A 24608-nucleotide genomic window follows, 5' to 3' on the forward strand; every position below is an offset into this window, starting at 1 on the left:
TTAAAACTTTGGCCAATAAACTCGTTATTTAAATATTGATCAATCAAAATGACCCTCATCTTGGTAAAAGTAACCTTTCAAACCTGAAACTTCGCAAGTCCCAGGTTTGAGAGTTTTTTGAAAGATGACTATCATTTTGATCGGTTGATATTTGGACGACGAATTTTCTGGCCAACATTTTAAATACGAATTCCATTCCCCCCACCCAGAGTACAACAATATGGCCAGGCTGCATATTTTGATCACGATCAGCTTACACCGACAGCAATGCTGCTGCCCTGGTTATTTCTCTCTATTTTCGAGAAAAAATATTTCCCCTGAGGATGCTAAAAAGATTTCACTTTAATTAATTTTTTAGATATATTCTGATGATACTAAGCTGCTAGTAGTTGTGGAATATAAAAAGCAGTGAACTAAAATGAATGTTACAGTTTCGATAAAGAACAAAATACCAAATACGGAGCGTTTTGGACTCAAAACCCTTTTTCAGGCAATAACAAATAAAAAAGTAAAAACATTAATGCATCACTTAAAATCCAGACAGATGTGCCCCGTCAGTCATGTTTAAATAAAGAAAATGAATAATCACAGAAATAAGAAAAAACTGAATCCCCTTGTCACACGGAGATTTATCATGAGATAAGATTGTTGTTGTAGACTGTAGTGTATGATAGATTTACATATGCAACATTATACTATGTGTCTCATTATTTATATATTTTCCTAATTTATATTAGTCAGAGCATTATTTTCTCTATATCCAAATGCATTTAACACTCTTGGAAATTGTAACATAGAAATTAATTCATAACTTACATTTCAAACTGTCAGTTTAGTTTTAGTCTTAGTTAAGTTTTAAGTATCCCTTCAATATCCAATGTCATTTAAACCGCTCTCTTCTTTCTTTCTTTCATTCATTCCCCTGTCTTTATATTCTTTTGCCCTCTAATACTACCACCGTCACTTCCACTGTCAATACCACCACCACCGCTACCAACCCTTCTCGTCATCATCATGAATATCATGATCATCATCATGATGATGATGATCATCATCATCATCATCATCATCATCATCATCATCATCATCATCATCATCATCATCATCATGACCATCATCATCATCATCATCATCATCATCATCATCATCATCATCATCATCATCATCATCATCATCATCATCATTATCATCATCATCACCACCACCGTTATCATCCCGTCATCGCATTATCATTATTACATCTTTTCCCCCATGCATGTTTCTTTAACACATGATTAAATTTACTTGCGACCAGTGCTAATGAGTTCTAAACCATTTGTTATCTTTAGCAAATTGTTTATGCCCAAACTGTCGATCTATGGATTAGTCAGCTGGCTTGGACAATAAAATAATATGACTTGGCGTTGACGAGAAACGAAATTTATCATTTATAAATTCCTACGCCTCAAAACAGTATTGGTCGGGATGATTTAAATATTAAAAACAATTGTTATATTAACACATATAATATATATCCTTTGATGACAATGGGGATGATCTTTATTATTTTTCCATGTGTTCAATCTTTGGTCACATTGGTAAATGCGCTTAAAATGACCTAGACGTCTACATAATATAAAATGTTCACAGTTTTCGAAATGTCCAACATCAAAATAGGTCATTTTGTTCAGCTTGACCCGTGGGTGTGTTTTAAGAAATATCCAATTTCTGGACAACAACAAATCATGTGAATGATGACTGTTGGACGAAAACCTGAATATAGATCGCTCCCAATGGTAAAATGTATTAAATCAACAAAAGATAAAATCTCCCATTTGTTATTTTCATGTTATTATCATGTATTTATCATCTGGTTCACTCCGACATAATGCCCCTTTTAGACAACAGATCTCAGATACTCTTCTCGAACCACAAATTAAAGAAGGGTATTGAAAAAAAATAAAGTCAAACTGCTGTTAAATTTTATGCACAACTTTAAAGAATATTTCAGGTTTAATTAATTGGAAATGTGTTGTGGTTAAACTGCGTTCAAAAGATTAACTCTTCATATTTTTTAAATGCTGAATCGTCGCACAAAATTCTACTTGAAAAATCACAAATTAAAGAGAATAGTTTTCAAGTTTCTTAATGGAAATTCCACACACAATCTTTGAAGTCCATGACGTTCTTACAAACGGGATTCTATTGATAAAATTTGTAATTATTGTAGTTGTCCAGAGGTAACTGAGAATAAATCAGTGCTAATAATAATAATACGCTCATTTGCTTGGGTTTATATCTATTGTACTGGTCGCAAAAAATATACCTGCATGCATTTTAATATATGAATGAATTCTGTCCCATTTCCCAGACTAAACGAATCGGATGTATGATCAACAATCTGCTACACATCTAGGTAAATAAATCACCCAGTAAAGTGGTAGTTTGTCCTTGGCTTATATTCACCATTTGATTTGATATGAATAACGTTATATTTTTATGTTTGCTTTACAAACCTTTATTTCATTTTGATTTAGTTTATGAATATCAAACTGAAATATCAAATTACGTGAAATCTTTATTTCTTAATTGATTACTAGCCTTTATTGTAGGGGAAAACATTCTTTAGATGTGAGATATACAAGACTGTACACATTATTGTTACTATTGGTTGATGCTTTTGACACAGTGATATATCATGCATGTGAGAATGAAACAGACAGCTCATAAGACATAACTTATTACTTTGTCAAACTCTTTTGCGACAACCCTTTGCAATTTTTATAAAAGTAGTCCCTCAGTGACAAACCTATCCGGGCCTCTGCAATCTTGAGGAGGAATAACTGCCCTTTGTGGCTCCAAAAACGTCTTTGACCATCTTTTTCATTCCTTTTTATTTAAATCACACGTTTATACCAAATGACAGAATGGAAATGATGGTCTGTGTCAAAGCTCATTTCCTGTTAGAAACAGTCATTCTTAGTCTCCTTTAAAAGTAAAGAAAACGAGGCAAGTTATTTATTTTATGCTGATCTTTTTTATAATTTGTTTTCTTCTTCGTGATTGGATAGAATGAATTGATTTTTAGAGTGTCCAGGGTTTGTTCTAGAGTGAATACCAGCTTGAGCGCATGAAGTTTTAAACTTTAAAGTACCAACAATAAAAGTGAAAAGAGGAGTTTCAGTTTGAGTTAACAAGAAACAAAATAAAATTATAATTGCGCATGCTAAAAGATTTTATTTATGAAGAATTGAAACTTTTGGTTCAATTAATTAATTGGCTCAGGGATGCCATTGAATGTAGCGCATTGCAAACTTAGAGAATGTTCTTTGTAAGTATGCATGTTGCAAACCGTGAGGAAACGGCCTAAGACTTTAAAATGGAAACTAGAGTCACATCTCTATTTATTACGTTATATTATTAATTGAAATATTGTTTTTACGTTCTGTTCAATACTGTTACAATAGTAGATCCTTTTTGTTTTATTTGTTTGTTTGTTTATTTTTTTTGCATCATTTGCTTTGTCTCGGCTCAACGTAACTGGATTTGTTGCACTTTTTTATTGTCAACTTTATGAAACAATTAGAGAGTAATGCCAAATCCAAAATCTAATCAAAGATCGAACACAGCACTGCATGACATCTGTTTAATATCCTAATTGGGATAATTTCCATACAATACAAGCTGCATGGTGTTTCCAACATGTGTGTTTAATAGACTAATTAAAGATTTGTTCATAGTTTAAAAAGTAATTATAATTGATTTCTATATAGTAGACCTGAAAAGTAATTATTTACTGTTCTGCAAGAAAGATCATTATTTTTAACGAACAAGAGTATGGATATAAATGAGGATCAGCAGAAGTGATATGTCAACATGTAAAAAAATTCTTTTCCCTCTTTTTTTCAGAGGCAAGGTTATCCTAGCAGATGTAGAAAGGGAAGTAATTCTTGAAATGGCCTCGGCTGTTGTTTCAGCCTCGACAAACCCACCATCTACGAATGCCATAAATTGCTCACCTGTTGTGGATTTGCCTTGTGTAGACAATCAGAAATTTGATAGCTCTGTTGTCTTCTGCAACAGAGAATTGGCGAATTCAACTAGATCTAAAGAGGCGATAGAGAAAGAGCAACAACAGCAGATGGTTCAACGCCTCCCAGATGCTTTTGAAATTAGATGTAAAAAGGACAAGGGAAGCAGTACGTCTAGTCCTTTCAAAGTCTGGAGACCCATCAGTTACATTCAACCTTCTGTAAACCTGGCAAAGTCCTTCCATAGGCTTTCCCTAAATCCAGAAAATCTTCCACAATCTCCTTGTACATACCAAGAAAAACTTTTAAAAGAGAGGTTGAATATCCAAGGCAATCCAGACCTAGAGCAAAAACCACTTATTCATCCAAAGTTTCTCATGTCTGCTAAATTATCCAAAACTAATGAGAAAGGATGTCTGCCGATGACCACTGCTTCAAGTTCTGCTACTCCGACTGTCACGACAAATAACAATCTAAACATTACATGTGCCAGTCCCGAACCACAAATTGTGGTATCAAAAGAAAAACGTTTGCAAGAAGACAAGTGTAAAAAAGGAAAAGACAATCTTTGTAAAAGCATAAGTAAATATGAAGAAGCCGAGAAAAAACAGATTAAAGCAAAGATGAAGGCTTATGCTCATATGAAAAAACACATTTTAAACTATGAATCTCAAGAGGCTGACATGAAAGACAAGGATGATGTCATCAAACGGAATCAAGATAGAAATAATGCCAAACAGGCTAAGCCCAAAGTTGAGTGTCTAAAATGTCAACACAAATTACCTGAAAGTTGGAAGCATGTTGATCAAACACCTGGAAAATCGTTTCACATACAAGCTTATAAAGCGTACAAAAACAAGACTAGAGAAATCACGAATCTTGAAAAGCAGGAGACAGATATATTACAAAATAAGGATCAACATTTTCAACAACAAAATATGATTAAATCTGAAATAATTTCAAGTCAAAATTCAATGCATTTCTTGAAACCTTGTGAAGAGGCCATAGCATTCTATGAAACTTCACGAGATCCAAAAATGACAAGCTCATACCCAATGGCATCACAAGAGAAAAAGCTAAAAAAGAAAACCACATCAAAAGAATCAGGACCATTACTTCATTCAAATCAGGCTAGGGTAGAAGTCAAAAATTATAAATCAAAAGAAAAGTGTTTTCGAGAAAATATTTTATCGTTATCATCTGGTGTCTTTTATGAAGGTGAAAGCTCTCAGCCACAAACTGATTCTTTTACTATTGGGAACAATATACCTACCAACGATTTAAGTCACCCAACCTGCACAGTAATGTCCTGCAATTCTCATAGTGTGTCAAAATCTCATTGTAGTTTTAATGTTCCAGCAGCCTCGTCTACCATCAATACGCAACAACTATCCTCAAATTTCCAAAATAAAAGACACAGCTATGAAGGTGCGTCTTGTTCAAATAACATATTGAGAATGTCTAAAGAGGAATTAATCGAATACGAGAAAAATCGAGCTCTTCTCAAAGATATAAAAGGTAAATCAGAACCAAAGAAAGTAATTACTAAACAAACCAATGGTAAAGGGTGCTTGGCAGGCGATTCTTCTAAATTAGCAAAATCTGAGGACCAGGAGGTTTTTAATGATGTAAAGCAGAAGCAGCCTCTTGCAAATGAAGTATACAAAGAGGAAAGAGGTGAATATTTCCCAAAGGAAGAAAGGGACTATTTTGACTATACGTACCGACTGTGTTATGTGGACTGCAGCAAACTTGATGGAGATCTAAGCTCTTGCACCAATTGTTCAGTGGAAGAAAACGGTCTTGGACATGAAAATCTTGAAAGTAAATCCGTTGGCGTTCGTATAAAACCGGGGGAAACAATCAATAGCCAAAATTTAGTTGATGCCACAATGAAACCAAATTGCAACTTACAAGAGAACTGTTCAACCAACCTAGACCAGGCTTTACAAATTGAAACAAAATCTTGTAGTGAGTTAAATAAATGGTTGTCAAGCATTAACAATTCTTTGTCACTTCAGAACAGAGACTCTGTGTCAACCACAATGCAATCGAAGGAAAAAGTTTTGTCTCCAAATCAGCCAAATAAACCCGATCAATGTTGCACCACACAAAAATCAGATTCCTCTTCATTTGCTGTTGCCAACCAGAATCGAGCATTTTCCATTAGTCATGCTTTAACAGGAAGTCAAATGAAAGATTCATATTTCCCGTCGTCAACGTTGGGTCAATTTAATAATGTTAACTGCACACTGCATCAGCCTCTGGCAATGAATAGATATAACTGTAGAAGCAGCACATTTGAAACTTTTTCTCCATCCATGTCCCAGCCAATTTTTTCTGTTTTGCCCATTGAAGGCTACCGTGTGGATACACAAATTCCAATGAAAAATGGAAGCCTTGCCTGTCAAAAACCTTACGAGAGTTATATGACAAGTCAAGCAGATCCCAATTCTTTGAAATCCCAGGACGATGCCGTCGCCAGGAGAGCTTTGAAACAAAGAATGAAATCTAAAGAATCAGTTCGCCTCTCAACGTGCAGCATTCAAAGTTCTAATGAAATTCACATATTAAAGTTACACACTCATGGCGATTCTCCATGTTCAACTGAACCAAATAGCCAAGTAAAACATATTAAAGAGGGTTCTTCATATCATAAAAATAATAATCCTGGAACATTGCAGGTTAGATATGTTCCAAAACAATTTGCCTCTCCAAATCAAAAGGTTCAAGTTCAAACAACAGCCCATGCTCAGATAAGACGGGATTCACTTTGTCTCAATGGGACCATGGCAAACATACCAAACCACCACAATGTTATCAAGTGTTCTTCTTCTAGCACTCGATACTCTAATACAATTTGTCAGGTTAACCAACCAATCTCTGACCAGAACGGTATGTCTGCATCGGGCATTTCTGGCCCAGATCTTCTTCAAGTATCTGTTATTCAACCAAAATCAGAATCTTCCGATCCGGGTGCCTCTATTTCTGCAAAGAAACAATCCTTTTTCTCTAGGTTTGCGCATTCGCCGCTGTCCATTTTTTACAAGGATAATAAAAACAATGGGTCGAAATAGATTGGTTTAGGAATCCGATTCCATTGTCCAATTCCGTTCAAAATTTATGAGTTAACAAATGTGAAAAGGAGTTGCATTTGCATTTATGAATACGACGAAAAGTTCATAGTGTTAGAAGGGTATCTTGTTTTTTTTTCTCCATTCTTGACTTGATTCACACTAGTACCTTTATTTGTTTCCCCCCTTTCCTCAAGATCTTTCTCTCTCTTACACACACACACACACACACACACACACACACACACACACACACACACACCTCCATTGTTATGGAGAACAAATTTCCATGTGCTATGTATCTATTAATATTAATCACACAAGAGTAGAATGGGCAATTATCTGAAGGGCACTGAGCGGCCAGCTTTGATAAAAATACATGACAGAAAGCTCTGCTTGTCATCCAGTTTACGGCCACACAAGTATGCATTCGTTTGTTGTTTTGTGTGTGTGTGTGTGTGTGTGTGTGTGTGTGTGTTTTCCGATTTTTTAAATTGTCTTCCTCACTATCTCATCGCTGTTTGAGATGCCATTAAGAGTAAAATAAGTGTGCATAAGATAGATAACTCCGCAATATTGTCCGTCCAACTCAGGTGCTGCCACTTATTGTTAAGTTCATAATGTTAATTTTATAATGACGTTCTTTTGCATTATTGTACCTATTATGTATGAGAAAGATTGTGATCAATTACTCGTTTCCTAAATTTATAAACTGGCGATCATGAAGGTTTGTAGGTTTTTTGTTGCTGTTTAAAAAAAAATATAACCAGTGCTTGATTGACAGTCAATTTAAACAGGAAATCTTGTGGAAATGATTTCTTTCTATGTAATTTTAATCTCATGAGTGTAAATTTCTATCTTATCACTTGAATGAAAATGTCAATATTACTGGACATCGGAAAGTTTGTATACTTGACAAAATGCAGATACCTTTTAAAGACTTTTTATAAATAAATAACTATATGTTACTCCATATGTTACTTTTTATATACCAACTAAAAGACTGAGGCCTTGCCGTTTTTTTTTTGTTGTTGTTTTTATTTGTTTTGTTTTTTTTCTCCTTTGTGTGTGTGTGTGTGTGTGTGTTTTCGTTTATTTTTTTATTTTTTTTTTTTGCATCAGCATTAAACAAGCAAACACATCGTTCTGCCCTTTGCGGCGGAAATTAACATTTGAAATGAATGTTATTGATAACTTATCTTTGTACAACCCGCAAACTGAAAAGAATGGTTTATAACGGTGAGATATCTCCTGAATTTGTCCATTCTTACCCTGTTTTATCTTCAGATATAGCGTGTATTGTTTCATATTGTTCAAATTTGTTGCGTTTTTTGGTTCTTCTAAATTTGTTGTGTCCTTGTGCTGTTGACCTGGAAAAATAAGATCTCTTGGTTTTTTTAACCAAGAGAAAAAGACAACCAAGCGCGATTTTTCTTTTACTGGAATAGATTAAGAAACAATATTGCTGGGTGGGATCTTTTATCCTCCTATACTGGGCAGGGAGGCGCTAACTGTATCCTCTATCCCACTATAATATCTGTTTCCAACTTGCTTTCTGTCTTTGTCCTGGAATGAGATTACTTGGTTTTGTCATGGCCTTGGCCTCGGGGAAACAGTTAAATATATAGTTATAGTTTTTGGGATCTGATATTCTTTTCCTTGTAAACTATCTCTCGGTTATGTGATATTATAGTCTTTAGTTTTGAATATAATGTATTTTGTAAACAGTTGAGGGGATTCTTCACTGGGATCCTTTGCATGTGCCTGGGTGGTGCTTTCAGGCAATATCAAAATAGGCACATTGATCTAATTGCGTGGAATCCATATTTGAATTAGTGTCCTTTGTTTTATTTTTTCTTCGGTGCTTTTAACTTCAGTTTTACAGCTTTTCTCCGATCATCGTTCTTTTTACTGGCGTTGAAATGATCTACAAGAGTCGTTGACGCCGTAAAACCTCTAAAAACAACAAGAAAATAAGAACTACAAGGGATGTAATGAGGAAACTTGTTAAATTATAAACAAATACGTATTTGTGTCTCTATGTATGTACATGCACCGTGTTTGTCTTTGCAGGAATTTGTCTTCCTGTGTGTCTGTCTGTCTGTTGGTGTTTTATATAATGTTTAAAATGTATAAAAAGAGACCATGAGTGATGGAGAGGGAAAGATGTAAAAAAAGATTATTTATTATTTGTACAAATATTTTATCTGAATAAACGCTTAAGTATGTACATATTATTTAAATGTACATTGTAATTCTTACATTGTTAACATTACCAATGTGAAATTTAATTTAGTCATTTATAAATTCAACTACCTTTTATAGTTCATGATACTATCGAGAACAATTTTATATTCTACACAAACAAATTTTAGAATTTGCATGAGAATATTTAAAAATAAAAATAAAATTCTTACATTTTGAAATTCCTTCCTGTTTCTACGAAGTCTTTTTCTTTTTCTTTTTTTTCTGGGTCAGACGATTTTGCGAAGACTTCTTTATACCGTGTCTTTCAATTTGGCTTCCTGGGTGGGGTTCCTACCTCCCATAGTGGGCAGGGAGGTACTTGCTGTGTCTTCTATCCCCTCTTATCTGTTTTCCAATTGATTTCTGTCTTTGTCTTGGAGTGAGATTGCTTCGTTTTGTCCTGACATTGGTCGGAGTCCTTGGCTGAGAGGGAAACATTCGAATGTATACTTATTGTTTTGGGAGATGATATTTTTTCCCTTGTAAATCATCTCTCTGTTATGTACTGTTACTCTTTTCATTTTTAACATATGATTTGTAAACATTTGAGTGTGTTCCTCTTAGTGGGGATCTGTGCTTGTGTCTGGATGAGACTTTTAGGTGATCTCAAACTAAGTACTTTGATAGTGTGCTCTTGGAATGTACATCTGTTTCCTATTTGAACCATTTCCCCTTTGTCTTCCATTTTCTTGGGTGCTTTAATTGTAATTCTAGAACTTATTACTATCCCGTTTTCTTCCTTTTTACTGGCGCTGATATGACCTTATGTGTTGCGAGCGCCGTAAAACCCTTAAAAACAACAATCAAACAATTTGGCTTCTTTTCTACTCCTTTGATTAGACCATTTGACTTTTACCCAAACCCAGGCTCTAGTTCGTTGTGAGAGGGACAGTCAAATATGATCATATCAATATGTATTTTTGTTTGAGAGAGTTTTTTTTTAGTTTGCTGTAAACATTCTATTTAAAGAAATAATAGAAATTATCTGATTATTCCTGTTTCATTGTGGATCCTGTGTTGACGTCTGTGTCAGGATTTGTATCGCCTCGGGTTGGACACACAAGTAGCTGGGTGGGGTCGTTTAACCGCCCATTGTGGGCAGGAGGTCACTTGCTATGTCTTCTATCCCCCTATATCTCATGTCTGAGTTGCTATCCATATTTGTCTTGGAATGGGATTACCTGGTTTTGTCCTGGTCCGTATCAGATTCCGGAGTCCCTGGTTAAGAGGGAAACAGTCAAATGTATGGTGTTAGTTTTTGGAGATGATATTTTTGCCCCTGTAAATCACATCTTTGTTAAGTAATGCTAGTTAGTTTTTGTTTTGAACATGTCATTTTTTACACATTTGAGTGTTTTGCTCTTGGTGGGATCCTATACTGGTGACTGGATAAGACTTTTAGGTGGTCTTAAATTAAGTACACTGATAGTGTGCTGTCGGAATCTACATTTGTTCCCTAGTTTAACAAAATTCTCCTTTGTTTTACTATTTCTTGGGTGTTTCAATTGTAATTCTACATTTTTTTGCTATCCGATTTTCTTTTTTTTTTTACTGTCGCTGATATGACATAAATAAGTCGCAAGCGCCAAACTGGGTGGGATTCCCTACCTACCATAGTGGGCAGGGAGGTACTCGCTGTGTCTTCTATACCCCTATACCTGTTTTCCAATTGCTTTCTGTCTTTATCTTGGAATGAGCTTACTTAGTTTTGTCCTGACTCTGACCAGAGACCTTGGCTGGGAGGAAAACAGTCGAATATATAATTGTAGTTTTGGGAGATGTTATTTAACATTTGTAAACATTTGAGTGTGTTCCTCTTAGTGGGTCCCACTTTTAACCGAACCCTAGCTTGAGTTAGTTGTTGTATTGGGGACTGTCACATATGAACCCGTGTTCAACATGTGTTCATACATTTTCATAAATATATGAACATGTATTTTTCTTTGAGAAATAATTTATCTCTGGGTGGGGATCCTGACCTCCCATAGTGGGCAGGGAGGTACATGCTGTGTCTTCTATCCCCCATACCCGTTTTCCAATTGTTTCCTGTCATTATCTTGGAATGAGCTTACTTAGTTTTGTCCTGATCCTTGCCGGGGTTCCTTGGCTGGGAGGGAAACAGTCGAATGTATAGTTATAGTTTTGGGAGATGATATTTTTTTTCCTTGTAAATCATCTCTCTGTTATGCATTGTATTATGTTTAGTTTACATATTATATTATATTTGAGTAAACATTTGAGTGTATTCCTTTTAGTTGGGACCTGTGCTTGTGTCTGGATGAGACTTTTAGGTGATCTCAAACTAAGTACTTTGGCGGTGTGCTCTTGGAATCTACATCTGTTGCCTATTTGAACCAATTCCCCTTTGTCTTACCTTTTCTTTTGTGCTTTAATTGTAGTTCTAGAACTTTTTACTATCCCATTTTCTTCCTTTTCACTGGCGCTGATATGACCTTAATGTGTTGCAAGCGCCGTAAAACCCTTAAAAACAAAAAAAAACATAAAACAAATAATTTATCTGATTCTCCCTCTTTCGTTGTGAATCATGTTTTGACGTCTGTGTCAGACTTTGGAAAGTCTCAGGTTGGACACACGAGTAGATTGTTGCTGATATAATACTATGTTCTCTTCTTGAATTATTCCCTTTATCTTTTTCCTGGACACTTGTGACCTTTTCCAATGTGTTGTGGTTATAATGACGAGAAATAGACATAGGGTATAGAGAATTGCCAAATGAAAACAATAAAAATCTCACGGTGCCAGGAATCCAATTGTCATGAAACCCACTGTCTGGCAGATATATATATATATATATTATATATATATATATATATATATATATATATATATATATATATATATATATAATATATATATATATATATACGTAGGCAGGTTTGAAACTCTATATAAAAATTTAGAGTGAAAGGTAGCCTATAATCCCTAACATCAACCAAGCCTCATCCACGCGAGTACAGTTAAGCTAACTCTGACAGAGGAGAAATTAAGATGAATCTCTCTAAGACCATAACACCCTTGAAAAACACCGGTAATTTTCTTTGCCGATGTGTTACGAAACCCATCTATTCTCTTTTTCGAAAGGAAACTCATGGCTGAGGTCACCAAGCTACGAGTAGTTAAGTTTCTGCACATCAATGCCAATGTCATGTCCAAACCCTTCATTCTTAATTGACTCCATTGTCCTATATTATTACTTCGAAACTCTGTGTTGGTTGGTGACCCCCTCTCATTAGTCAAATCCCTTTACTCCCGGTCTTCCATCTAGTCTAATTGGCTGTCGAGTTGACCTTTGGTTAACTTGTAACTAACAGTTGTCTTAGTGCGCCTTTCCAGTTTGCTCCGAGAAAACAAATGTAAAAAAGATGTGAAAAAGATGCACAATTTTGAACCGTAAAAACTTTGTTCTCTGGCTGTAAGGATGTATGTATGTATGTATGTATGTGTGTGTGTGTGTGAGTGTGTGTGTTTGTGTGTCTATGTGTGTGTGCGTGTGTGTGTTTGTCTCAACCTATAAAGCAGTCATTACAATCTACTTTTCTTCTATGTCTGAGCTACGAGTAGTACCTTTTGTCTTACATTTTCTGGGGATTGTGTCTACTTAAAGAGCTTTTTTGGCAATTCCCATCATTATCCTTTTTCTTGGCACTGAAATTATCTTAAAATGGCGCAATCACTGTACAAACCCATAAAAACTAACAATAACATCAAGCATTTCCTTAAAATATGCTCATTTTAATTCTATTTACTTTTCTCTAACACCATAGCACCTCTTTGGTATAATTGTTGGACTACTGGATAGGCTGTGTTTAAAAATAATTTGTTATAAAAACGACAAAAAGCGACAACCAAAAATTACTAGACGTGTACTTTGTATAATGACTGTCTGAAACTTTAAACGGACAACAAATGCAATACCCCGGATACGACATGTTCTTACTTTCAGGTCAGATAACCCCATTAGTTATGGGCTCAGTGTTGTAATGGAAATACTCTCAAACCAACAGAAAATGGTGTCCATTATAACAATAGTAAATCAAGCCCATAACTGCGTTCGACTATCAGACCGGACAATATGTGTACGCCGCCCGGATACATTTGAGCTATTACCTTTTATAGATAACCGATGAAACATTCATTTGTTGCCCCTTTTAGTGAATTAAAAGAGCCATCTTAGTTGTTCGACTCGCTGGAGTAGTTGATTCCTCCTTCCCCATCATCCCATCTTGAATAAAGAAATTCACTGATTGGGGATTTTCGATAAAAAGATCATCATCATTAACCTCGATGAAATTCATACATTCCACCAAAATTGCAACGTTGAACAACTCCAAAAGGTACTTATACTAGGCATGGACCGCTTTTATCTGCGCCTCTAAACAGAGGCATAATGGTGTCATGTTTGCTGACTCGATCGACATTAAGGAGTGGTGTGATAATATTTACCCGCATCACTCATTTTGCTTTTAGGGAAATGGACCCTTCGTTCTCGACAGCTCCGGAAACAAAGGAATAATAAAAACAAGGGGGTAAATGACAAAAGATATAAGAACTCCAAACTAACAACGACATAAAAAAGACGATAAACCTAAGGCTGAATCCACACACACACACACACACACACACACACACACACACACAAACATATAATATATATATATATATATATATATATATATATATATATATATATATACTAGTAAAAAGCCCGCAATTTCGCGGGGAAAGAACTATTTTCATTCGATACTGTACTCACCATCATTTAATGAGGGCAGATTGGTAAACAACGTTGTCTATGTAATTTGGTATATCTTCGGTTGATTTTTCTGTGTGGCCCAATAATATAATTAATAATATATTCCCTCAACTACCCCCTCCCCCCAAATAATTAAACCTAGTACCTTTAATTAACCCTAATAGGAAAAACAAACACCCTAGCACTTTAATAAGACTTATGACTAACCCGAATAGGTAAAAAAAAAATCATCCGATCTCGAGCTAACCCTAATAGAAAAAAATGACAAATTGAATAACGCCCGACAAAAGATCAAAGGTGAAAATACAAATTTAAAGAATACTGGGGATGTAGGAGCTTTTGGAATGTCTCCCCTTTACTTAACTTATGGAAAAACAAACACCCTAGCACCTTTAATAAGACTTATGACTAACCTCTCGAGCTAACCCTAATAGAAAAAAACAACTTTCGGACTGCTTTGCACTACCTTTCAATACTTAACAAATCAAAATGGCGGTCAAAAATCAAAACAATGGTCAAATTAGGAAGTTTTAAACTTTCACAAATCTATCAAGGTTTGTTCTAGAGTTTTTAAAATACTTCTATATAATGACAAATTGAATAAATAAATGCCTGACAAAATATCAATGGTGAAAATACAAATTTAAAGAATACTGGGGATGTAGGAGCTTTCGGAATGTCTCCCCTTTACTTAACTTATGGAAAAACACACATCCTAGCACCTTTACTTATGACTAACCCTAATAGAAAAAAAAAAAATCCTTCGATCTCGAGCTAACCCTAATAGTAAAAAAAGAATCAAAATGGCGACTGAAATACCTTCATGTGATCAAGTGAATAATATCACTATGAATGCCACGATTTGCTGAAAAATGCCAACACCCACACACACATGTATACACCACACACAACACACACACAAACACACACACACGCACACACACACACAAACATACACGCAATTAGAACATACTACTACATAACAACACTGATCACCGCTAAATCAACAACACAACGGAAGTAATAATAGTACTTGATGTCATAAATAGATGACGCAAATTGACAACTTTTTACAGTGTCAAAAATAGTTAATTTTGAGAGTTTAGTGTCGTCGGTACATATTTTATGATAATATCTGTTTGACTCAACGAACTTTCAAACTGACTTTAAATTATAAAAGGAAATCAAGTTATCTGTTTATCTATCTGTAAAAAATACATTTCTAATTTTCAAATCTTTCAGTAGAGTTGTGCGCCGTATCAATTTTTTTATTGACGCAAATAAGCACAATGTTCTCCACAATGCTATATTTTTTAAAGAAAGGATATATATATATATATATATATATATATATATATATATAGAGAGAGAGAGAGAGAGAGAGAGAGAGAGAGAGAGGGAGAGAGAGAGAGAGAGAGAGAGAGAGAGAGGGGGGGTGAGAGAGAGAGAGGTGCATAAAACAAAAACCACAAAGTAATAGTGCTCGACTTTAATCTTAAAGGAGCGGTAAATATACAAATTTAAAATATTTGAATTAACTATTGACTCCCCCAGTTCTGTTTCATGCCCATTGGGAAATCTATATTGATGCTCACTTGTATTTACGATAATTTTCGTTTGCATTAGCAACATTATGGAACCAGTAAAACATTGCCCGACATGAATTTTATTTGGCATTTTGATCTTGTCGTATGACATTCCTATTCGGACCAGAAAATCTCTGGTTCGAGACTTGTTGTGAGCGATATTTTCTACCGTTGGTAAGGAAGAAAGTTTAAATAAAACATACAACAAAACAAACATATAAAACCTGTATTGACTCATTTGTTGTTATGTGCAACAGTGCAGTGTTTTATTCAACATCTTTCCCTTTTCATGTGCAATACAATAATTAAGTACATAATATACAACCGTGATATTGTGACTCTATTTATTGGGCAGTTACTGTTGTCAACGATGAGTGATGGTCTAAGTACAGTATAGCATAGATATATAAAGAACAAACCCAAAGTAGAAGAAAATAATTCATTGTATGCGTGGTTCTATCTTTCATTGAGATTTTTGTTTTAAAAAAGTAGTCCTTCAGGGCATTTAGGCCCATGGAGCTGGAGTTTAACCTGGTTTCTATAGCGTGAAACGGACAATAGTAATTGCTTGCTATCCTTTGGATATGAAGCTAGCCTATCGCAAAGTAGTTTAAGCCAGATCTAACAGATCGAGTTACCCATTCACAGCTGGGTAGAAAGGGGATTTTCAAAAATTGACTGAACCCGGGATTGATCTTGGTTCCTTTGCGTGTGAAGCAAGTGGTCAACCGACTGAGCTATTGGGGGCACCATTCATTGAAATAATAATAAGGAATATTGGTCATAGTCGTACGTTCATTTTTTTCATCAGTTCATTATAAACATGTCGTATAAATGTTCTCTACTGTGTGCTACGACAGAGTGAGAACTGAAAAGTTTTATTACAAAAAAGCAACTACATTTTCATTCCACATTCATTGTTTTGTAGGCTGCTAGCTCTAAAGGTTTATTCACAATTAACTAGCTTCTAGATATAACCTAAATGAGTCGCAAATACAAAAGGTCTCATAAAAATACGACAAAACAATCAAACAAACAATATTTACAATTGCTCAAATTGTTTCTGAAATGTGGACATTTCATGCCATCGTTTGGAATGCTGATTAAAGACAGAACTAGACAGAGAGAAGCCTTTTAAGACATGGATTCCTTGCAGGAAAAAATGATTGTGGATCGCCCTGTCCTATAATGACAAAACGCCTTTTTTATTTTGGTCAGTAACGTTTGCCTTCAATCATCGACAATTAATTTAATGTGACTCAACTTGTTAGAAATTCTACAACTTAAAATTTCTATTGAGTCTCAGTTTTACGATCTTTCAACTCATCACTATTTGGCGTAAAAACAACAACAACAAAACAACAATATTCAGGCCTAAATAAAAATAGCGTTTTGTCAGTGTACGTCATATTAATGTTTATGTGATAAGACAACTCTGCTCGACTCTGATAAAACGCATTAAAAAATATTAGATTGAAAACGTATCCTTCAATTTCAATCGATTAAAATGACGCTCATCTTGTTAAAAAACTCAAACCTGGGACCCAAGGAAGTTGTCAAAGGTTTGAGAGTTATTTTTACAAGACGAGAGTCATTTTAATCAATCGATATTTGGAGGATAGATTTTCTGGCCAAAGTTTTAAAATGTAGTTTTTAAGAGTACTGCAGAACTGATGGGAAGGGATGTGTGACCACTATATTATAAAAACAATATTATAGGAATGCACAGAAGACTAATCGATTAAATTTTAGCAGTATTATTTCAAACACTTTGAATATTGATAAACTATTAATTTGTTTTATCTAATGTAGAATTTTGACTCCACCTAAAAGGTGAGAAGGCAGCCTAATCTGTGAAGTCCCTTGCCATCTCACAATGCTGGAGCTAGATCCAATTGTCAGACCACAAAGAGATTTTTTTTACCAAAAATAAACAAAATTGAACAATTACTTCTTTCCTTCGCAGGGACCTGAGACGTAATAGTTTCAAACGCCGAACTTACAGCTCATTATTTATTGATTCGGCATTACACTAAAGTTTTAATTCAAATGTCGGAATCAACTCCGACCTTTTATGTTCCAAATTCCCTCCACGCATAGACATTTATCGACGTCCCAACGATTCATTCATCAATTAAATGCCATATTCTAAAAAAAAGAAAAGCATGTATTAAAACTTTTGGCCAGAAAACTTGTCCTTCAAATATCACGCCATTTGAATGACACTCGTCTTGGCAAAAACTCTCAAAATGAGTGTCATTTAAATAGATCGATATTTGAAGGACGAGTTTTCTGACCAAATTTTTTAATAAGTGTGTTTCCAGAAACGGCAGTTAACCTGTTAACACTTGTGAAAAATAACTTATCTAACGTGGAAGCAATTATAACATTTTTATAACATATTCTTCTACAATTACTTTTATTATTATTATTATTATTATTATTATTATATTATTATTATTATTATTATTATTATTATTTATTATTATTATTATTATTATTATTATTATTTTATTTATTATATTATTATTATTTATTATATTATTATTATTATTATTATTATTATTATTATTATCATTATTATTATTATTATTATTATTATTATTATTATTATTATTATTATTATTATTATTATTATTATTATTATTATTATTATTATTATTATTATTATTATTATTAATTATTATTATTATTATTATTATAAGGCTATTTCATACATAGAACAGTTTGAAATTTATAACCAAAAGTATAAATCATTTTAAAAAGGCAATCGACATAGAGCTCCTTTATTTTAATATACGAATTTGATGAATAACTTTTAATTGATATCTTTTTGATGGCTTATGATGTAAATAATGATCATAATTATGATCATCTTTGGGAAATTTTGACCTGAAACTTTCTTTATTTTTCACTGGTATTTGAAGGGAAGGCTTTTGACCTGAGCATTTCTTATTATGATATGTTATGTTAGCGACAAGGAAGACGAACACATTAAAATTATTCTGGACAAAATATATCAAATTATGTTTCCTTTAATATTTTTCATAAGATGGGATTGGGATTTAGTATTGAAAAAAAGCTATACTTCCTGGTACGGACAAAACACATTGATCTCGTTTTCTCTGAACAATATCAATAAACGTCCTAACTTGTAAAAATAGCCTTAAATCTTATATTTCAAAGAGACACTTCATTGAAGATTATAGCCTTAACTCCAAAGTTGTAATACACATGGGATGTATAGCTATATCTAGATATAATATCTAATCAATAATCATACTCCATTCTATTGTAGTTCAAGATGTGAATGAATCACACCTTTAGATCTTAAATGAAAAATTGGCAACAATAGAGTTAGAGTAAATTCAACGATAATATTTTCAGACACATATCGAACAATATTATGGTTCTATTAATCACAATCTGTAGTCCTTCAGAGCCATAAAACCCACGGGTATGAAGTTGATTCCTGTTTCTAAAACATTAACAGCAATTGCTTGTCACCTTTTTGATAAAACATAAGTCTATCGCAAAGTACTGCCAAAGAGGTATATCAGATCCGGTTACTCAATCACTGACAGGTGAACAGTGGGCCAGACAAAAATAAATAAATAAATAATAAGACTGCTCCCGGGATCGAAACTGGTCCATTTGCTTGTCAGACGAGTGCTCTATCAGAGAACTATTGGGACCCCCTTTTCCATCTCTCTTCGGTCCAAGTTGGGGTGTAGGGGGCTTTGGATAGAGGTAGTACCTTTGGTGTTCGGCATGCTGCACTGGGTGGATGGACGTCTTTGGTCCTCATCCATCTCATAATCTCTCACATGTTGACTCCAAGCGCCACACCCCGATATACCGATTCAGCTGACGGGCTAAACCACTTGAATGGGCTGTGTCTACACTGCGCCACCAACTATACGGAGGAACTGCAAGTCAATGGCTTGGGTCTCCAGGAGATCACTATATTTTCAGATCCAACGGTCAAGTGTAGGAGAATAAACCTTTCAAATCGGAAGTGGAGCGCCGAAGGCGGACCAGCATGCAGTTTTAGCTGACTCCAGCAACTCCTGAGTTCTTTTGGACTACATCAGTGAGGCCAAAGGGGTGTTGACGACTGGGCAAACCAAGATCTCCATACCCTTTGCCTAGGCTTGCGCCCTGGAGAGGTCACTCCAGCGACAGTGTTTAACCACAGCAGACGCTGCCAATCAACCAGAGACTGACTCTACAAGGAGCAAAAATTAAGTCTTCCATAGACAGACGGATGCCAAGGTCCAGGTCCAAGTTAAACAAACCAATTTAGTAAGACAAATTAATTATTGTCTTTTTGAATAATTGGGGGTTTCAATAGCTCGCTTGGTAGAGCATTCACTTCACACCAAAGGGACCGAGGTCGATCCCGGGTGCAGTCAAAATTACTTTCTGACCCCCCCCCCCCCTTCAATTCCACCCAACAGTATAAGATTTGGCGGAAAGTACTGTGCGGTAGACTAGTGTCCTATCCAAAGAATAACAAGCAATTGCTATTATCCGTTTCACGCTATAGAAACCGGGATATACCCTGTTTCCATGGGTACAATGGCCCTGAAGTTATTCTCTTTTATTTTTTTAACTGAATCATTCATGTTTGGTGATTATTTCAGCCACTATTGTTTCTAATTAAAGGAATGAACATTGAAAACAATAAAATCTATAACTATCGAGTAATACAAGACAAGTATCCTAGAAAAATTAGGAAGTAAGACGTATAATTTGTATAATGAATTTCATAACTATTATCAGTTATTTTGTGTTGTTAAAACAAACACCGTTATAAAAGTCTTTCATCTGGTTTCCCAGCGTTTCCATGACGACGAAGATCAATATTAACCATATAAAAGGAAACCCATGATTAATAAACGTGTTTGTAGTGTATTGCATCCAAAGAGAGGGGCCTCCTTCCAATAACCCGCGTCTTTGTGATGGAGCATGGACGATTGTGACAGATTGTGGTCTTGTAATAACAAAATTACGACGAAGAAGGGTATTGTACTGATGCTATCTTTTCCAGACACTACTTCCCAGGGGAAGTGATCGAGAAAGCGAGATTGTTCGAAAATGTGAATAGTATTGACCATCCGCATCGACAAAACTGCGGAATAATAGGATAATGGTCAAATTACAGATTTGATGATAAATACATGTATGGAAAAATTGTTGTAAAATACACTAAAAGTGCTGAAATTAACCAGTGTCTGAAAAGATACTAGCTAAAAATTTGGCCAGCAAACTCGTCCTTCAAATATCGAACGATTAAATGATCCTCATCTTGGCAAAAACTCTCAAGCCTGGGCCTCTTTACTGATTAATTAATCGTTTTTATTCATTTATTTATTTATTCATATATTTGTTTTATATTTCTATTTATCAATTGAATTTGTTTTGCGTTGGTTTCTAGTAAACATGAAAATGAATAGGACCGATTGTTGAACTCTCTTTAACCAATTAACTGTCGTACTCTGAAAAGATTGTATTTAAAACTTTAGTCAGAAAACTCGTCCATTAAATAGCGATCGATTAAAAAAACAAAACAAAACAAAAAAACTTGAGCTTTTATATATCGCAATATCCACTCAACGTGCTCAAAGCACTTTACAAGAGTTCCCTGACCAACAGCAACACTTAACATGTAGTACGAGACATAACGCCTGTTAGGCGATATTATCACAATTTTTTGTGGGACAGAGAAAATGCTGTTAACGGCCAGGTACTCATTTTACACCTGAGTATGGTGAGAGAATGAGAGTAAAGAGCCTTCTCCAAGGACTCAAATACCACAAGATCACATAGTCGATTTAAATTACCCTCATCTTGACAAAAGCTCTCAAACCTGGGATTTCGTCTACCCATATGGCATATTCCAAGGGTGATAACTTATAATTGATATTTATCATTATACGGAATATCAACTTGACATGAAGCAAATTATATACATCTCTATTCATTCTTGGGTGACTACTAAACCTAGCCATCTTGAAAGAAATACATAATACGTATTTTAATGTAAAACAAAGCGTATCACAATTAAACATTAGGGAACGTTAAAACCGAATTGTTCTATAAGGCATGGAGAAAGAATTGGGTAGTTATCATGAAGGGAAAATGTTCGTAAATGAAATACATTGCGTGGTGAAATGTCCAACAAACACAACAGTACGCTATGAATCAATTAGATATGCACTTTTGACAGTAGTTATTATGTATCAAGTGAGGTACACTAAGTGCATTTTGATGAAAATGGATGATTTGATGACAATAGTGATGATGATAATGATAATGATGATGATGATGATGATGATGATGATGATGATGATGATGATGATGATGATGATGATGATGAGGTGATTATGAAGAAGGTGGTTTTAGTAACAGCCATATTCAACACACCAGCCCATATTCTGTAAAATGAAATGAATCAACGAAACAGAAATCGAAGCAAAACGATTGGGAAATAGTAACACGTAATCTTAAAGCGTCATTATGAATTATTCATATTATGATATTCCAAAATGTACGAACAAAAAACGTGACAATCAGTTATCAAACAATTGTTTGTGGAAAAGAACATCAGTCTCGCAAAGACGTGAAGGGTACATTTGCATGAGATGAGTGTCTTTTGGTTGCGTTATCAAGGACAATAAAACTGGTATTTATGAATATCGGGTCTGTCGGATTATAATCAGCTTTCACAGAATGCAGTTTCTGTCAGGAATCGCTCAACGCAAGAAAATGACAGTATTGATCAAAGTTATTACACAGGAATACTGTCTCATATTGAAAATCTCCAAGTGTTGCATGAAGGAACTTTTGGAAGATTAAGAAAAAGTGGAATTGATCGTTGTCATCATTTCTTTGGCCAAAGTGCTTCTACTGAAAATAAAATGTCTGCGATATTTCCGTCCAAAAGAGCGTCGTTCAGGAAAGACGACGGGTTCCCGCTGGGTTGTGGGGTACCCATTGTCTCTGGGGTCGTGAGTGAAAACACAGGTGGCAGGTTACCTAAATTTGGAATTTTTGAGGATTTTGTACTTGGCTCTGAATGTAATGAAAGCATCCGTTCAAATTTTGCCGGCTGTCTTTTAATTATTGGCGTTGACGTTCTTGGTCCGGGTGATACTTTTTGTTTTCCTTCATCGCCACTACTACAACATACAGCCCCTGCGTCGATATTGTCGCTTTTGGTGAGGACTAATTTTGGTATGTTGTTACAGTGTAGTGCTGGAGATCGAGGCGACAGGTCTAGCAAACTGACACTTCTCCGTTGATTATAAAACACACTGTTTTCTTTAGTTCGCCGGCTTTCTTCAAAATGTTCATATTGATCCAAGTTTCCTGTGCTCGAACTGAAATGTTTTCCGTATGCGTTGACCTTTTTACCACTGAGTTTATTTAACAACAGACGCTGCATGATAGGGGAGTGTCTGGAAAATCTATCTCCCTTTCCGAATTTCTTTGATCCCATTTCGCTTGGAATAAGACTTCCCAACTCGCTGTCTCTATCAGAGCTACTATACAGACTCTCCATCGAAGCATTTCTTACATCAGAGTCCTCTTCACCAAGGTCATCGCTGAATGTATTTTGCCGACTACTTACTGCAGACCGCCATGCGGAGCGAGGGTCGAGAAGATCTTCGGATCTTACAGAACTCCGATGCCGTTGAGTCAAATCAGAACTGGTATGACTCACGTGACTATCGCACGAAGCTGAATGCTGACGAAGGTTAGGGGCTCGTTTTCCCGAAGAGTGACCGCTTCCATGAGGTGCACTTGGTCCAACATCTAAATACTTATTCCGTTTGTTGCTTCCACAAACACGATTCAGCTGTGAGACGAATACGGATGTGTCAAGTTGTACATTGTCATCTTCGGCCATTTCTGCGAGCCACGCGATGAGTTTGTCGTAAGAGTCCACAGACGGGCCGCGCAACTCTTCGACTCTGTTGAGAACATGAGCTGTGGAGAAGGGAAGAAAAAAAAAGTGTTAAGTATTTTAATGCTTCTGAAATGTAGGTATGTCACTAGGTTGGTACTATAAGTGATTGGATATGTAGACTTTTTTGAGGGGAAGTGAGAAAGGGTATAAATTGTATATTGATTATTGGGACAAACAATGAAAATATTATTCTTTGTCAAACCAAGGAAAGCAGACACTCGTATTGGTAATGAAAAATGATTCCATAGAAGAGCAAAATTATAAGAAGAAAATATAACAAATACAGTGGGTGGAAGTCGTACCGGCGTCTACACAATTAAACAAAGATCTTTGTGAGATTAGCAAAAGTTGAGGCATAACTTGATTTTAAAAACCTGAGGCAAACCAATCAAGTGGTTCTTTGTTTTATATTGCCCGCGCCTTAAAATCTAGAATTTGATTGATTATTCATCGATTTATGTCTTTCACAAATGTCGGTAAAAAGAAACCCTTAAAGCTTTTAAATTAGTTTTGTATGTTTTACGTGAATTGGTACCCAGTGTTCCAAGTATATACATATATATATATATATATATATATATATATATATATATATATATATATATATACACTACCACTAGTAGTAGCAGTAGGAGTAGTAGTAGTAGTAGTAGTAATAATAATAATAATAATAATAATAATAATATAGTAGTAGTAGTAGTAGTATAGTAGTAGTAGTAGTAGTAGTAGTAGTAGTAGTAGTGGTAGTAGTAGTAGTAGTAGTAGTAGTAGTAGTAGTAGTAGTAGTAGTAGTAGTAGTAGTAGTAGGAGGAGGAGGAGGAGGAGTTGTTGTTGTTGTAGCAGGGGGCTGATTCAGAGACAAAAGGGACGGATTTATATAGAGCGACATATATAGATATAGATATAGAGTATAAATGGATGAATGAGTGAAAAAGTAGAGAG

General features: G+C 35.1%; 2 protein-coding genes across 5 annotated transcripts in view; one reads left to right on the top strand and one right to left on the bottom strand.

Annotated features, from left to right (window-relative positions):
* The window catches only part of LOC144959207 (uncharacterized), a 98449-nt gene extending 91214 nt beyond the window's left edge, over window positions 1-7235 (top strand). For both annotated transcript variants that reach the window (XM_078891750.1, XM_078891758.1), the window contains exon 16: window positions 3889-7235. In XM_078891750.1, coding sequence (XP_078747876.1) covers window positions 3889-7087 — 3199 coding nt within the window. In that variant the 3' untranslated portion in view covers window positions 7088-7235. The remainder of the gene's footprint in view (window positions 1-3888) is intronic.
* An 8693-nt stretch (window positions 7236-15928) lies between these two features.
* LOC144959223 (uncharacterized) overlaps window positions 15929-24608 on the bottom strand; it is a 102838-nt gene continuing 94158 nt past the window's right edge. Inside the window, exons 3-4 of one of the 3 annotated variants that reach the window (XR_013642587.1) lie at window positions 20965-23686; window positions 15929-17882 (exon numbers count right to left, since the gene is read on the bottom strand). Coding sequence is in view for 1 of the 3 variants with exons in the window: in XM_078891768.1 (XP_078747894.1) it covers window positions 22578-23686 (1109 nt within the window). In the remaining 2 variants the exon portion in view is untranslated. Of the gene's footprint in view, window positions 17883-20292; window positions 23687-24608 lie in introns of those variants that run through there. The other 2 variants (XR_013642588.1, XM_078891768.1) reach the window with 2 other exon arrangements.

The sequence above is a fragment of the Berghia stephanieae genome, chromosome 1, assembly GCF_034508935.2.
Source record: "Berghia stephanieae isolate SIO BIC M18660-M18661 chromosome 1, UCSD_Bste_1.3, whole genome shotgun sequence".
Taxonomy (NCBI): domain Eukaryota; kingdom Metazoa; phylum Mollusca; class Gastropoda; order Nudibranchia; family Aeolidiidae; genus Berghia; species Berghia stephanieae.